At 47.3% G+C, this 16,396-nt stretch overlaps 1 protein-coding gene across 4 annotated transcripts in view; it reads left to right on the top strand.

Moving 5' to 3' along the window:
- ANO9 (anoctamin 9) overlaps window positions 1–16,396 on the top strand; it is a 386,417-nt gene that overhangs the window by 306,078 nt on the left and 63,943 nt on the right. For all 4 annotated transcript variants that reach the window (XM_069223191.1, XM_069223192.1, XM_069223193.1 and 1 more), the window contains 2 exons: window positions 1,290–1,453; window positions 2,228–2,380. In XM_069223191.1, the coding sequence (XP_069079292.1) occupies window positions 1,290–1,453; window positions 2,228–2,380 (317 nt within the window). The remainder of the gene's footprint in view (window positions 1–1,289; window positions 1,454–2,227; window positions 2,381–16,396) is intronic.

Consider the following 16,396-nt stretch of genomic DNA (forward strand, 5'->3'; position numbering starts at 1 on the left):
AGTAACAGCAGCTCTTTGTCTCTCATGCATCAAAAAGCAGGGGCAGCTCCACTGGTAACTCAAAGGTTGCATTGTCCGTGAGACCATAGCCTCTCATCAGACATCTCAGTCCACATTCTTTTGTATTGACGTGGTGCAAGATGTGCCTACCCAGAATTGTGCCGTGCATAATATTGTGCTGCTGATTAAAAACATGCCATTGCTTACAAACCCTCCAGGAGAAAACTCTACATGAAAGTAAGCAGTGACCTTAGTTTCTTTGGTTATAGTCCCCATCAAGGGCCTTTGTATGGTCCTCAGTTCATACAATCGCTAAGCATTTCTGCATGGTATTCATACTACACAGGGCTATAGGGGTACAGCTCACTTTAAAGAATCTGCTACCGCAAACCAGTCGATGCTGCAGAAGTACTAGGTGTCTGTTACAATAGTTTTGCAGCTTGAAACTATTCTGGAATCACAAGCAAACACACACCCGCCCCCTTAGTCCTTCCCAGTGAAATGTATTGGTCAGTACATTTGCTTTGCTAACTCCCATGACCTCACTAAACGCAGGATAACAGGTGAAGTACAATCATAAGATTGAGTCTACAATGTGCTGCGTTGTTGACTTGATGTCAGTGGCACCATGGGTCATCCTGACCCTTCTTATGTTTTGCTCTCAAAAGTTTCATTCATGTTCTTTCAGGCCTCAACCCATAGATGCAAGGATAATGCACATGTGAACTTAGCAGCAGAAGGGTTACTACCGGCTTGTATCCTTGTCTATTACTCATGTGGGAGGTCATTTGTAGTTGCTGTTTCCCCGTCCCATTTAAAAGAGAGCGACAACTGATTTACCGGTGGCTGAGCCAATCAAAAGTGGTATAGGTAGATCTGACCTATTTAGGGCAATCTTCCCATTGAATATTTTGTATACCTGGGTCCACCATGCAAACATGGCATTCCTTTGCAGTTAAAATAAATAATGCCTGTACAGGTACCTGGGAGACAACTCATTGGCATCGTTTTTTTATTTTGTTTTTCTTAAACAACCCCCCACTAAGTTTTCCACTGACCTGGCAGACTGATGGGTCATGAACCAAAACCTAAGTGATCCCCAAAGTCTCCATACTTATCGCCACTGCTTCATTTGGGGTCGTTTCTTTTTTGATGCCTTTGTCTTTGGTATGTATGATACCTAAAACGTCATGCAACTCAGTGCCCCTCTCAAAAAGAAGAAATTCAACCTTTGACGTAATAGGGCCCACAAACTGTCGATTTGAGGGCTCTTGTTCATGTCTCTGCAGGTATCTGAAGTCCAAATTCCAGAAAATATGTGGAAAATCAAATGGAAAGGGTCAAGTCCACACAGAAGATGGCATGCCAGACCCCTGCAAAGCGAACTGGCTAAAAAACTACAACAAAGTGGAAGTCAATGTCTTCAGCTTGTTTGATGAGTTTTTGGAAATGGGTGAGTGAGATCTAGACTAGATGAACGCTTTGCGAGCTACTAAGTTTTGTTTTTTTCTATAGTGTTTCTCTTGTTTTTTGGCCTTTTTTTCCCGACCTGCACTCTGTCCTGCGGCGCTCTCTTTACCTCACATTCATGCCGCATAAGCAGCTGTTTTCCCCTCGGCCCTATGATTCCCTTCACAGCCTTTCATCAGCTACTTTAGTGTGCATTGCACATCACCTGTACCTCTTATTGTGTATTGCTGCCTCTCCTGTAAGATGTACATCTTTGTTTGGCGACCTTCGTCCCTTTCTCTCTGCACTACTGTGAGTTTCTGTTTTTTGAGGGCTGTCATTGTTCTCTATGGTCATCTTCACCACTTACACCTAAAGGGCCCATAGCATGACGCCGTCTGTCAGTGGTGTCTATGCCACGTCCTTCCTATGTTCATCTGTTTCTCATTGCTGAATACTCCTCGCTCTAGCAGTTTTCCTTCCTGTAACTCCTTGTCCGCACCTCCTTTTCTCAATCTCTGGGGCATTTGTTCCACCTTTAGTCCCGTAATGCCAAGGATCGGTCTTTTTATCTGTTTTGCTGTCTTGTCCTCTGAGAGCCCTTCTCGCTAGCAGTCGTATTCGCTTTATTTCTGTGTCTCCATCTTTGCACTGCGTCGCTCTGCGTCCACTGATTTTCACTGTTGCTTTCCCGTTTGTTCAGTCTTTCTCGCCATGATGCCCTCTTGCCCTCTTGGTCGATTTTACAGGCCTCAGTGTTCGGTTTTACAATCCACAGTGATCCAGTACAGCTTCACCACCATTTTTGTGGCGGCCTTTCCACTCGCCCCACTGCTGGCCTTCCTCAACAACATCGTGGAGATCCGCCTGGATGCCATCAAGATGATGAGGCTGCAGAGGCGCATGGTGCCCAGGAAAGCCAATGACATGGGTAAGGGTCGGGCGAGGGTGTCCTGTGCAAGGTAAGCAGTATCCCGGAGCGTGAGTTGAACATACTTATTCTGTGCCAGAGGGTGGCATCCAGAATTGAGACGGTATGTGAGTACTGGCAAGTGCCAGACAAATTAGATCAGCAAGGCTTGAGGCACTGTGCTGATCTACTGCAGCCCTGCACATGCCACTTTTCCTCCTAGCGTTGGTAAGTGGAAAATCTGGATTGGGCAAGGGTACAAAGTTGTGCATTATACGTATCTCGCTGTTTGTTTGCCCCAAACAGCACCAAAGAATGTAAAACACTCAAATATTGTTTCCAGTAGTTTTATTTGCATTCCTATAACATTCAGAACGTTCATGAAGCACTGACAATTACCACCCATTACTCTTGAGCCACTCCGTTTCCATAGCTGAGACATCAATTAAGTCTCTTCCCCAATGACAAAAAAGAAAAAAATGACATGCAAGGAGACTTCTTGCGCATCCACAAGAGTGCAGCTCTATTCTTATCCAGTACGAATGTCATTTTCATTGTCTTTGTTCCTAACCCTAGATACCAGGCATTTTACACATTGTATTAAAGAACTTTGGAATTGCTTCTTAGTAGTCTCAATTCATATCCTGCGCTGGTCCTCCTGAAGTCTTAAAGTGTTGGAGCATTCCTGTATTAAGTGACAATCTAGCCTGCTGTACCCAGTCTCTGAAGTCAATCTCCCTACACGGGCGGATTCAACATACGAAATCTCAATGTGTAATAAAAATATTAAGTAGGGTCTTAACTTTTAATTGTTTATGATAGTCATAACATGACATCTTTTAACTAGCTGGCATCATCTTCCACATGGTGCATCCATTACCTTGAAGTAATGCCCCTATGGGCTCATGTGTCTAGTACAGTGGGCAGAAACTCAGAATGCGCCTTATAGAGTGGCCACTTCCCCTAGACTCATCAAAGCCTGTTAGAGTGGTGAGTTGTGCACCATCACTGGGTGGGAAAGCCTACAAACCCATTGCAGAGGAAGTGCCTTAACCTTGGATATCTTTAAATATATTTTCCTATCCATACCGTTTTCTTCCACTAATTTGTCCATTGAGTTTACAAAGAAATGGCAAATAGTCACCAATCCACAGTTTAAAAATGTTCTCGTTTTCATATGTGCAAGTTAGAAAACGGGCCCTGTTGGAAACTAAGGCCTGATTTAGATCTTGGTAGATGGGTTACTCCATTGGAACAGTGATGAATATCCCCACAGACGTTGAAGAGGCTGAACTGGAAAGTACTGGAAAAGGACAGGATTAAAACTTTGGCAAAACTGTCCAGAGTGTCTGGATCGTCGGACAGCTTTTGTCCCTGCCTTGTGACATGATGGCCAAGGATTTTTCAGTCATTGCTGACTAAAGTGGGCTCAGGTACTTGTAGCTCAATCCCTCTCTTACCAAATAAAGCAATGCTTAAGAAATAGTGTACCACTGAATTAATCTATCTAAAATTAAAAGTCAAAAGGTAAATAAGGCATATGCATAGCAAGGGTCCGGATCCATTGTCTCAAGCTCAAACCCACCACCTGCAAACAGAGTACAGGAGGAAGAATCGGGCCGCAAAAAAGAAAAACATGGACTCTCAATGGCTAATCTTGTGCAAGATATCAAAAGCTAGAGACCGTAGCAAATTCTGGAAGTTTATCAATAAGCTTGATGAAGATCACGGTCCACTGGTTGAAAATGGAGTTAGTGTTGAGGTCCGAGGAATCCTACATTATGCAATTATATGTTGATGAAGAACTTAGTGCACTCCCATTCTCCCACCCCCTGGGTTTCTCCATAGAGCGCTGGCCTTCCTTCATGGGCAATTCATTAACAGACATAGCACAGAATCAGCCTTATAGAAAGGAAGAGCCCATGGTGCACTGGGGCCAAATGGCATGCCAAATGCTGTGCTAAAGACATATCTAGATTTCTGGGCTGACTGGTTAACTCCGCTATAAAAGGCAACGTTCCAAATATCAACGGTTACAGATCCTTGGAGAGGATGTATTTTTTGCCCTCTGTTCAAAAAGGGCAACAGGGGTGATCTCTCATTTTATCGCTTCATTGCATTGCTAGATGTGGAAGGAAAAGCATATGCTAGAATTTTATTGAACAAATTGGAAGCTTGGATAGAGGAAAAACAAATAATTTGTTTCTGTCAGCCAGGATTTAGGCGTAGCTGCAGTACCTTAGACACCATCTGTAAGGAAATGCCTCCTTGGCATGGTTACCCCCTGACTTTTTGCCTTTGCTGATGCTATGTTTTGAATTGAAAGTGTGCTGAGGCCTGCTAACCAGGCCCCAGCACCAGTGTTCTTTCCCTAACCTGTACTTTTGTATCCACAATTGGCACACCCTGGCATCCAGATAAGTCCCTCGTAACTGGTACCCCTGGTACCAAGGGCCCTGATGCCAGGGAAGGTCTCTAAGGGCTGCAGCATGTTCTATGCCACCCTAGAGACCCCTCACTCAGCACAGACACACTGCTTACCAGCTTGTGTGTGCTAGTGAGAAAAAAATGAGTAAGTCGACATGGCACTCCCCTCAGGGTGCCATGCCAGCCTCTCACTGCCTATGCAGTATAGGTAAGACACCCCTCTAGCAGGCCTTACAGCCCTAAGGCAGGGGGCACTATACCATAGGTGAGGGCACCAGTGCATGAGCACTGTGCCCCTACAGTGTCTAAGACAAACCTTAGACATTGTAAGTGCAGGGTAGCCATAAGAGTATATGGTCTGGGAGTTTGTCAAACACGAACTCCACAGCACCATAATGGCTACACTGAAAACTGGGAAGTTTGGTATCCAACTTCTCAGCACAATAAATGCACACTGATGCCAGTGTACATTTTATTGTAAAACACACCCCAGAGGGCACCTTAGAGGTGCCCCCTGAAACTGTATCCAACTATCTGTGTAGGCTGACTGGTTCCAGCAGCCTGCCACACTAGAGACATGTTGCTGGCCCCATGGGGAGAGTGCCTTTGTCACTCTGAGGCCAGTAACAAAGCCTGCACTGTGTGGAGATGCTAACACCTCCCCCAGGCAGGAGCTGTAACACCTGGCGGTGAGCCTCAAAGGCTCACCCCTTTGTCACAGCACCACAGGACACTCCAGCTAGTCGAGTTGCCCGCCCCCTCCGGCCACGACCCCCACTTTTGGCGGCCAGGACGGAGGAAACAAAGAAAACAACAAGGAGGAGTCACTGGCCAGTCAGGACAGCCCCTAAGGTGTCCTGAGCTGAAGTGACTCTAACTTTTAGAAATCCTCCATCTTGCAGATGGAGGATTCCCCCAATAGGATTAGGGATGTGACCCCCTCCCCTTGGGAGGAGGCACAAAGAGGGTGTACTCACCCTCAGGGCTAGTAGCCATTGGCTACTAACCCCCCAGGCCTAAACACGCCCTTAAATTTAGTATTTAAGGGCTTCCCTGAACCTAGAAAAACAGATTCCTGCAACTAACAAGAAGAAGAGGACTGCTGAACTGAAAAACCCCTGCAGAGGAAGAACAGAAGACACCAACTGCTTTGGCCCCAGACTTACCGGCCTGTCTCCTGCCTTCCAAAGAAACCTGCTCCAGCGACGCTTTCCAAGGGACCAGCGACCTCTGAATCCTCTGAGGACTGCCCAGCTTCGAGAAAAGACAAGGAACTCCTGAGGACAGCGGCACTGCTCCAAAAGAACTGCAACTTTGTTTCAAGGAGCAGATTTAAAGACCCCTGCAACTCCCCGCAAGAAGCGTGAGACTTGCAACACTGCACCCGGCGACCCCGACTCGACTGGTGGAGAAACAACGCTTCAGGGAGGACCCTCCGGCGACTCTACGACTGTGAGTAACCAAAGTTGTCCCCCCTGAGCCCCCACAGCGACGCCTGCAGAGGGAATCCCCAGGCTCCCCCTGACCGCGACTGCCTGAACTCCATTTCCCGACGGCTGGAAAAGACCATGCACCCGCAGCCCCCAGCACCTAAAGGAACGGAACTCCTGTGCAGGAGTGACCCCCAGGAGGCCCTCTCCCTTGTCCAGGTGGTGGCTACCCCGAGGAGCCCCCCCCTTGCCTGCCTGCATCGCTGAAGAGACCCCTTGGTCTCTCATTGAAAACCATTACAAACCTGACGCGTGTTTGCACACTGCACCCGGCCGCCCCCGCGCTGCTGAGGGTGTACTTTTTGTGCTGACTTGTGTCCCCCCCGGTGCCCTACAAAACCCCCCTGGTCTGCCCTCCGAAGACGCGGGTACTTACCTGCTGGCAGACTGGAACCGGGGCACCCCCTTCTCTCCATTGAAGCCTATGTGTTTTGGGCACCTCTTTGACCTTTGCACCTGACCGGCCCTGAGCTGCTGGTGTGATAACTTTGGGGTTGCTCTGAACCCCCAACGGTGGGCTACCTTGGACCAAAAACTGAAACCTGTAAGTGCCTTACTTACCTGTTAAAAATAACCATACTTTACCTCCCCCAGGAACTGTGAAAATTGCACTGTGTCCACTTTTAAAACAGCTTATTGTGTTTTATGTAAAAAGTATACATGCTAATGTAATGATTCAAAGTTCCTAAAGTACTTACCTGCAATACCTTTCAAATGAGATATTACATGTAGAATTTGAACCTGTGGTTCTTAAAATAAACTAAGAAAATATATTTTTCTATAACAAAACCTATTGGCTGGATTTGTCTCTGAGTGTGTGTTCCTCATTTATTGCCTGTGTGTATGTACAACAAATGCTTAACACTACTCCTTTGATAAGCCTACTGCTCGACCACACTACCACAAAATAGAGCATTAGTATTATCTCTTTTTGCCACTATCTTACCTCTAAGGGGAACCCTTGGACTCTGTGCATGCTATTCCTTACTTTGAAGTAGCACATACAGAGCCAACTTCCTACATTGGTGGATCAGCGGTGGGGTACAAGACTTTGCATTTGCTGGACTACTCAGCCAATACCTGATCACATGACAAATTCCAAAAATTGTCATTAGAAATTGATTTTTGCAATTTGAAATTTTTCTAAATTCTTTAAAGTCCTGCTAGGGCCTTGTGTTAGTCCCTGTTAGCATTTCTTTTAGAGTTTAAAAGTTTGTGAAAAGTTTGAATTAGAACCTAGAACTAGTTTTAGATTCTTAAAAAGTATTCCAACTTTTAGAAGCATAATGTCTAGCACAGATGTGAATGTGGTGGAACTCGACACCACACCTTACCTCCATCTCCAGATGAGAGAGCTAAGGTACCTGTAAAATAAAGAAAATAGCAATGGGCTCCAGACCTTCCAAACTACAGCTCCAGGAGCTGTTGGCAGAGTTTGAAAGAGCCAACCCCTCTGAGGATGGCAACACAGAGGATGATGATAGTGACTTGGAGGGTGATTCCCCCCTACCAGTCCTATCTAGGGAGGACAGGGCCTCTCAAGCCCTGACTCCAAAAGTAATAGTCAGAGATGCTGGTTCCCTCACAGGAGGGACCAACCTCTCTGAAATCACTGAGGATAACTCCAGTGAAGAGGACATCCAGTTAGCCAGGATGGCCAAAAGACTGGCTTTGGAAAGACAGATCCTAGCCATAGAAAGGGAAAGACAAGAGATGGGCCTAGGACCCATCAATGGTGGCAGCAACATAAATAGGGTCAGAGATTCTCCTGACATGTTGAAAATCCCTAAAGGGATTGTAACTAAATATGAAGATGGTGATGACATCACCAAATGGTTCACAGCTTTTGAGAGGGCTTGTGTAACCAGAAAAGTGAACAAGTCTCACTGGGGTGCTCTCCTTTGGGAAATGTTCACAGGAAAGTGTAGGGATAGACTCCTCACACTCTCTGGAAAAGATGCAGAATCTTATGACCTCATGAAGGGTACCCTGATTGAGGGCTTTGGATTCTCCACTGAGGAGTATAGGATTAGATTCAGGGGGGCTCAAAAATCCTCGAGCCAGACCTGGGTTGACTTTGTAGACTACTCAGTAAAAACACTAGATGGTTGGATTCAAGGCAGTGGTGTAAGTAATTATGATGGGCTGTATAATTTATTTGTGAAAGAACACCTATTAAGTAATTGTTTCAATGATAAACTGCATCAGGACCATTGGGTCAAGACTAGGGTGTCCAAAACTTCCACAGGGGGTGACCAAAAGAAAGGGGTCACAAAACCTCCCCAGGTGAAGGGTGGTGAGACAGCCAAAAACAAAAATAGTAAAGAGTCTTCTACAGGCCCCCAAAAAACCTGCACAGGAGGGTGGGCCCAGAGCCTCTTCACAAAACAATTCTGGGTACAAGGGTAAAAACTTTGATCCCAAAAAGGCCTGGTGTCGTAGCTGTAGTCAGTCTGGACACCAAACTGGAGACAAGGCCTGTCCCAAGAAAAATACCACTTCAAGCTCCACTCCAGCTAACACTGGAATGGCTAGTCTCCAAGTGGGATCAACAGTGTGCCCAGAGCAAATCAGGTGTCACACTGAAGCTACATTAGTCTCTGAGGGTGGGGTGGATTTAGCCACACTAGCTGCCTGGCCCCCTAACATGCAAAAATACAGGCAGCAGCTCTTAATTAATGGGACAAGTGTAGAGGGCCTGAGGGATACAGGTGCCAGTGTCAATATGGTGACAGAGAAACTGGTTTCCCCTGGCCAATACCTGACTGGACAAACCTATCCAGTCACCAATGCTGACAATCAAACTAAAGTACATCCCATGGCAATGGTAACTTTAGAGTGGGGAGGGGTCAATGGCCTGAAACAGGGGGTGGTCTCCTCAAATATCCCAGTAGACTGTTTGCTTGGAAACGACCTGGAGTCCTCAGCATGGGCTGAGGTAGAACTGAAAACCCATGCAGCCATGCTGGGTATCCCTGAACTGGCGTGTGTCAAGACAAGGGCACAGTGCAAGGCACAGGGTGAAAAAGTAGAGCTAGAGTCTGGAAGAATGGCCCAGCCTACCAAGAGAAAAGGAAAGTCAGCTGGGAAACCAGCTGCAACACAACACCAAAAAGAGAACCTCTCTTCTCAGGAAGAAGTTCTACCCTCTGAGGGAACTGAGCCTATGGAGCTGGAACCTTATCAGGTTGAGCTCTTGGGCCCAGAGGGACCCTCAAGGGAAGAGTTGTGTAAGGGACAAGAAACCTGTCCCTCTCTTGAAGGCCTTAGGCAGCAAGCTGCTGAAGAGTCCAAAGGCAAGACAAATGGAACACATAGGGTCTATTGGGAAGATGGACTCCTGTACACTGAGTCAAGAGATCCCAAACCTGGTGCCACTAGGAGAGTGGTAGTGCCTCAGGGTTTCAGAGAGTTTATTCTGACCTTAGCCCATGATATTCCCTTGCTGGGCATTTGGGACAAACCAAGACGTGGGAGAGGTTAGTCAACCACTTCTACTGGCCCAATATGTCCCAGAAGGTTAAGGAGTTTTGCCTCTCCTGCCCCACCTGTCAAGCCAGTGGTAAGACAGGTGGGCATCCAAAGGCCCCCCTCATTCCACTTCCAGTAGTGGGGGTCCCCTTTGAAAGACTGGGTGTGGACATAGTTGGTCCACTAGAACCTCCCACAGCCTCAGGAAATATGTACATCCTAGTAGTAGTGGATCATGCTACTAGATATCCTGAAGCTATTCCCCTTAGGTCGACTACTGCCCCTGCAGTAGCCAAGGCCCTCATTGGTATCTTTACCAGAGTGGGCTTCCCTAAGGAGGTGGTGTCTGACAGAGGTACCAACTTCATGTCAGCATACCTAAAACACATGTGGAATGAGTGTGGAGTGACTTATAAGTTCACTACACCATATCATCCACAAACTAATGGCCTTGTTGAGAGATTCAACAAGACATTAAAGGGCATGATCATGGGGCTCCCAGAAAAACTCAAAAGGAGATGGGATGTCCTCCTGCATTGTCTGCTTTTCGCTTACAGAGAGGTGCCTCAGAAGGGAGTAGGGTTCTCACCCTTTGAACTTCTGTTTGGCCACCCTTTAAGGGGACCACTTGCTCTTGTTAAAGAAGGCTGGGAGAGACCTCTTCATGAGCCTAAACAAGACATAGTGGACTATGTACTTGCCCTTCGCTCAAGAATGGCAGAGTACATGGAAAAGGCAAGCAAAAACCTTGAAGCCAGCCAACAGCTCCAGAAGTTTTGGTATGACCAAAAGGCTGCAATGGTTGGATTCCAACCAGGGCAGAAAGTTTGGGTTTTGGGGCCTGTGGCTCCCAGGGCACTTCAGGACAGATGGAGTGGCCCTTACCCAATCCTGGAAAAGAAGAGTCAGGTCACCTACCTGGTGGACCTAGGCACAAGCAGGAGCCCCAAGAGGGTGATCCATGTAAACCGCCTAAAACTCTTCCATGATAGGGCTGATGTGAATCTGTTGATGGTAACAGATGAGGACCAGGAAGCTGAGAGTGAGCCTCTCCCTGATCTCCTCTCATCAGACCCTAAAGATGGCTCAGTGGATGGAGTGATCTATTCAGACACCCTCTCTGACCAACAGCAATCTGACTGTAGGAAGGTCCTACAACAGTTTGCTGAACTCTTTTCCCTAACCCCTGGTCAGACACACCTGTGTACCCATGATGTGGACACAGGAGACAGCATGCCTGTCAAAAACAAAATATTCAGACAGTCTGACCAAGTTAAGGAAAGCATCAAGGTGGAAGTCCACAAGATGCTGGAACTGGGAGTAATTGAGTACTCTGACAGCCCCTGGGCTAGCCCAGTGGTCTTAGTCCCCAAACCTCACACCAAAGAAGGAAAGAGAGAGATGAGGTTTTGTGTGGACTACAGAGGTCTTAATTCTGTCACCAAAACAGATGCCCATCCCATTCCTAGAGCTGATGAGCTGATAGACAAATTAGGGGCTGACAAATTCTTAAGTACCTTTGACTTGACTTAGCAGGGTACTGGCAAATCAAAATGGCCCCTGGAGCAAAAGAAAAGACAGCATTCTCCACACCTGATGGGCATTATCAGTTCACTGTTATGCCCTTTGGTTTAAAGAATGCCCCTGCCACCTTCCAAAGGTTGGTGAATCAAGTCCTTGCTGGATTGGAATCCTTTAGTGCAGCTTATCTTGATGATATTGCTGTCTTCAGCTCCACCTGGCAGGATCACCTGGTCCACCTGAAGAAGGTTTTGAAGGCTCTGCAATCTGCAGGCCTCTCTATCAAGGCATCCAAATGCCAGATAGGGCAGGGAACTGTGGTTTACTTGGGACACCTTGTAGGTGGAGGCCAAGTTCAGCCACTCCAACCCAAGATCCAGACTATTCTGGACTGGGTAGCTCCAAAAACCCAGACTCAAGTCAGGGCATTCCTTGGCTTGACTGGGTACTATAGGAGGTTTGTGAAGGGATATGGATCAATAGTGACAGCCCTCACAGAATTGACCTCCAAGAAAATGCCCAAGAAAGTAAACTGGACTGTAGAATGCCAACAGGCCTTTGACACCCTGAAGCAAGCTATGTGCACAGCACCAGTTCTAAAAGCTCCAGATTACTCCAAGCAATTCATTGTGCAAACAGATGCCTCTGAACATGGGATAGGGGCAGTTTTGTCCCAAACAAATGATGATGGCCTTGACCAGCCTGTTGCTTTCATTAGCAGGAGGTTACTCCCCAGGGAGCAGCGTTGGAGTGCCATTGAGAGGGAGGCCTTTGCTGTGGTTTGGTCCCTGAAGAAGCTGAGACCATACCTCTTTGGTACTCACTTCCTAGTTCAAACTGACCACAGACCTCTCAGATGGCTGATGCAAATGAAAGGTGAAAATCCAAAACTGTTGAGGTGGTCCATCTCCCTACAGGGAATGGACTTTATAGTGGAACACAGACCTGGGACTGCCCATGCCAATGCAGATGGCCTTTCCAGGTTCTTCCACTTAGAAAATGAAGACTCTCTTGGGAAAGGTTAGTCTCATCCTCTTTCGTTTGGGGGGGGGGGGTTGTGTAAGGAAATGCCTCCTTGGCATGGTTATCCCCTGACTTTTTGCCTTTGCTGATGCTATGTTTTGAATTGAAAGTGTGCTGAGGCCTGCTAACCAGGCCCCAGCACCAGTGTTCTTTCCCTAACCTGTACTTTTGTATCCACAATTGGCACACCCTGGCATCCAGATAAGTCCCTTGTAACTGGTACCCCTGGTACCAAGGGCCCTGATGCCAGGGAAGGTCTCTAAGGGCTGCAGCATGTTCTATGCCACCCTAGAGACCCCTCACTCAGCACAGACACACTGCTTACCAGCTTGTGTGTGCTAGTGAGAACAAAATGAGTAAGTCGACATGGCACTCCCCTCAGGGTGCCATGCCAGCCTCTCACTGCCTATGCAGTATAGGTAAGACACCCCTCTAGCAGGCCTTACAGCCCTAAGGCAGGGGGCACTATACCATAGGTGAGGGCACCAGTGCATGAGCACTGTGCCCCTACAGTGTCTAAGACAAACCTTAGACATTGTAAGTGCAGGGTAGCCATAAGAGTATATGGTCTGGGAGTCTGTCAAACACGAACTCCACAGCACCATAATGGCTACACTGAAAACTGGGAAGTTTGGTATCAAACTTCTCAGCACAATAAATGCACACTGATGCCAGTGTACATTTTATTGTAAAACACACCCCAGAGGGCACCTTAGAGGTGCCCCCTGAAACTGTATCCAACTATCTGTGTAGGCTGACTGGTTCCAGCAGCCTGCCACACTAGAGACATGTTGCTGGCCCCATGGGGAGAGTGCCTTTGTCACTCTGAGGCCAGTAACAAAGCCTGCACTGGGTGGAGATGCTAACACCTCCCCCAGGCAGGAGCTGTAACACCTGGCGGTGAGCCTCAAAGGCTCACCCCTTTGTCACAGCACCACAGGACACTCCAGCTAGTGGAGTTGCCTGCCCCCTCCGGCCACGGCCCCCACTTTTGGCGGCGAGGCCGGAGGAAACAAAGAAAACAACAAGGAGGAGTCACTGGCCAGTCAGGACAGCCCCTAAGGTGTCCTGAGCTGAAGTGACTCTAACTTTTAGAAATCCTCCATCTTGCAGATGGAGGATTCCCCCAATAGGATTAGGGATGTGACCCCCTCCCCTTGGGAGGAGGCACAAAGAGGGTGGACTCACCCTCAGGACTAGTAGCCATTGGCTACTAACCCCCCAGGCCTAAACACACCCTTAAATTTAGTATTTAAGGGCTTCCCTGAACCTAGAAAAACAGATTCCTGCAACTAACAAGAAGAAGAGGACTGCTGAACTGAAAAACCCCTGCAGAGGAAGAACAGAAGACACCAACTGCTTTGGCCCCAGACTTACCGGCCTGTCTCCTGCCTTCCAAAGAAACCTGCTCCAGCGACGCTTTCCAAGGGACCAGCGACCTCTGAATCCTCTGAGGACTGCCCAGCTTCGAGAAAAGACAAGGAACTCCCGAGGACAGCGGCACTGCTCCAAAAGAACTGCAACTTTGTTTCAAGGAGCAGATTTAAAGACCCCTGCAACTCCCCGCAAGAAGCGTGAGACTTGCAACACTGCACCCGGCGACCCCGACTCGACTGGTGGAGAAACAACGCTTCAGGGAGGACCCTCCGGCGGCTCTACGACTGTGAGTAACCAAAGTTGTGCCCCCTGAGCCCCCACAGCGACGCCTGCAGAGGGAATCCCGAGGCTCCCCCTGACCGCGACTGCCTGAACTCCATTTCCCGACAGCTGGAAAAGACCCTGCACCCGCAGCCCCCAGCACCTAAAGGAACGGAACTCCTGTGCAGGAGTGACCCCCAGGAGGCCCTCTCCCTTGCCCAGGTGGTGGCTACCCCGAGGAGCCCCCCCCCCTTGCCTGCCTGCATCGCTGAAGAGACCCCTTGGTCTCTCATTGAAAACCATTACAAACCTGACGCGTGTTTGCACACTGCACCCGGCCGCCCCCGCGCTGCTGAGGGTGTACTTTTTGTGCTGACTTGTGTCCCCCCCGGTGCCCTACAAAACCCCCCTGGTCTGCCCTCCGAAGACGCGGGTACTTACCTGCTGGCAGACTGGAACCGGGGCACCCCTTCTCTCCATTGAAGCCTATGTGTTTTGGGCACCTCTTTGACCTTTGCACCTGACCGGCCCTGAGCTGCTGGTGTGATAACTTTGGGGTTGCTCTGAACCCCCAACGGTGGGCTACCTTGGACCAAAAACTGAAACCTGTAAGTGCCTTACTTACCTGTTAAAAATAACCATACTTTACCTCCCCCAGGAACTGTGAAAATTGCAGTGTCCACTTTTAAAACAGCTTATTGTGTTTTATGTAAAAAGTATACATGCTAATGTAATGATTCAAAGTTCCTAAAGTACTTACCTGCAATACCTTTCAAATGAGATATTACATGTAGAATTTGAACCTGTGGTTCTTAAAATAAACTAAGAAAATATATTTTTCTATAACAAAACCTATTGGCTGGATTTGTCTCTGAGTGTGTGTTCCTCATTTATTGCCTGTGTGTATGTACAACAAATGCTTAACACTACTCCTTTGATAAGCCTACTGCTCGACCACACTACCACAAAATAGAGCATTAGTATTATCTCTTTTTGCCACTATCTTACCTCTAAGGGGAACCCTTGGACTCTGTGCATGCTATTCCTTACTTTGAAGTAGCACATACAGAGCCAACTTCCTACACCATCTTTCTAGCTTCATTCCTGGCACGGGAGGCCATTGTTAACAAGAGCCCTTTTTAATTCACCAGCTTCATAGACTATTCAGTGGCCTTGGATAAAGTTGGCAGACACATACATAGCAGTAGACTTCAAGTTTGGGGCATTCCGACTCCCTTACTGCAGGCCCTAATCTCATTATATTCTGATAGCAGGGTACAAATGAAAATTGGCAATTGCTGTGGGGTTTCAACAAAGATTTATATGACTAGAGGTTTGAAACAGGGGTGCGTTTTGGCTCCAGCCCTCTTCAACCTGTATACGGCAGACATTGGCCTAGCTCTGGGCTCTACTAGATCATTTCCGCTCAAAATTCATAGCCGCCATATTCAACTTCTTCAATATGCCGATGACATTGTTCTATTGGATAAGAGTTACATTGCCTTTCAAAGAGTTCTTTATAGACCTCACAACTTCAATTTGATAACTAAGCTACTCCTTAATGAATCAAAATCCAAGGTCATGGTGTTTGGGACGTTTGCTAATAAAATACTGAATAAATGGCAGGTAGGCCCAGCCACCTTGAGCATGTAACTACTTAGGTGCATGGCTGACCAAAAAAGGCACCGGGCTAAATTGAGGAACAAGGGATCCAGTTTTGCTTATACCTTGTGCAGACTACAAGCTAAACTTCATAGCCCATCATCCTCCCCTCATTAAACTGTTGCAAAGCCAAACGCCTGTCAGCTTTAATCTATAGTCATCATGGTTCCATGGTAGCCTACCCTAGCAGGGTATCCTCGACCTTAGATCAAGGTCAATGCAAAGTTTACAGGAAACTATTTAAGCTCTCTAGCAACTCTTCTAGGGCCCAGGTGTGCTTAGAGGTTGGCTATTAAAGCAAGATCTTGCTGCAAAGATGTTTTTTTTAAATATTGTCTTATCATATTTAGAGCAAAAGAAGGGAACCTGAAGTCCATTATTGGTTGAGTACTGGTTGGGCAAAAAAGCACTCCTGCTAATCCCTGGGCGAGTTAATAAAAGGAAGCACTTCAGTCCCTAGAAATACAGGGTATAACAATCGGACAAGATTGTCCCTGAAATCAACATTGAACGGTCGGGTATTATTTTTAAGCCGGGCAGAACATATGATAGAATTCACTTAGAATAAGTTCGCATATTTACTATTAGATTCCTATAACTTTCTGCTTCCGCATTATTATCTGCAAGCAAATATCAAAAGTCCTGTGAGGTTATTAATTGTGAGGATGAGATTTCTGCTACTTCCAGTGAAACAGCTAGGACTGTCCTGGTCCTTGGTTTTGTATTTCTCCGTACGTTGTAGGCTGTGCTCCTTAAAACAGGGATCTTTTATTCATCTTTTATGCTGCTGCCCTGCTGTGAGCGC

This window comes from Pleurodeles waltl, chromosome 3_1 (assembly GCF_031143425.1).
Source record: "Pleurodeles waltl isolate 20211129_DDA chromosome 3_1, aPleWal1.hap1.20221129, whole genome shotgun sequence".
Classification (NCBI taxonomy): Eukaryota; Metazoa; Chordata; class Amphibia; order Caudata; family Salamandridae; genus Pleurodeles; species Pleurodeles waltl.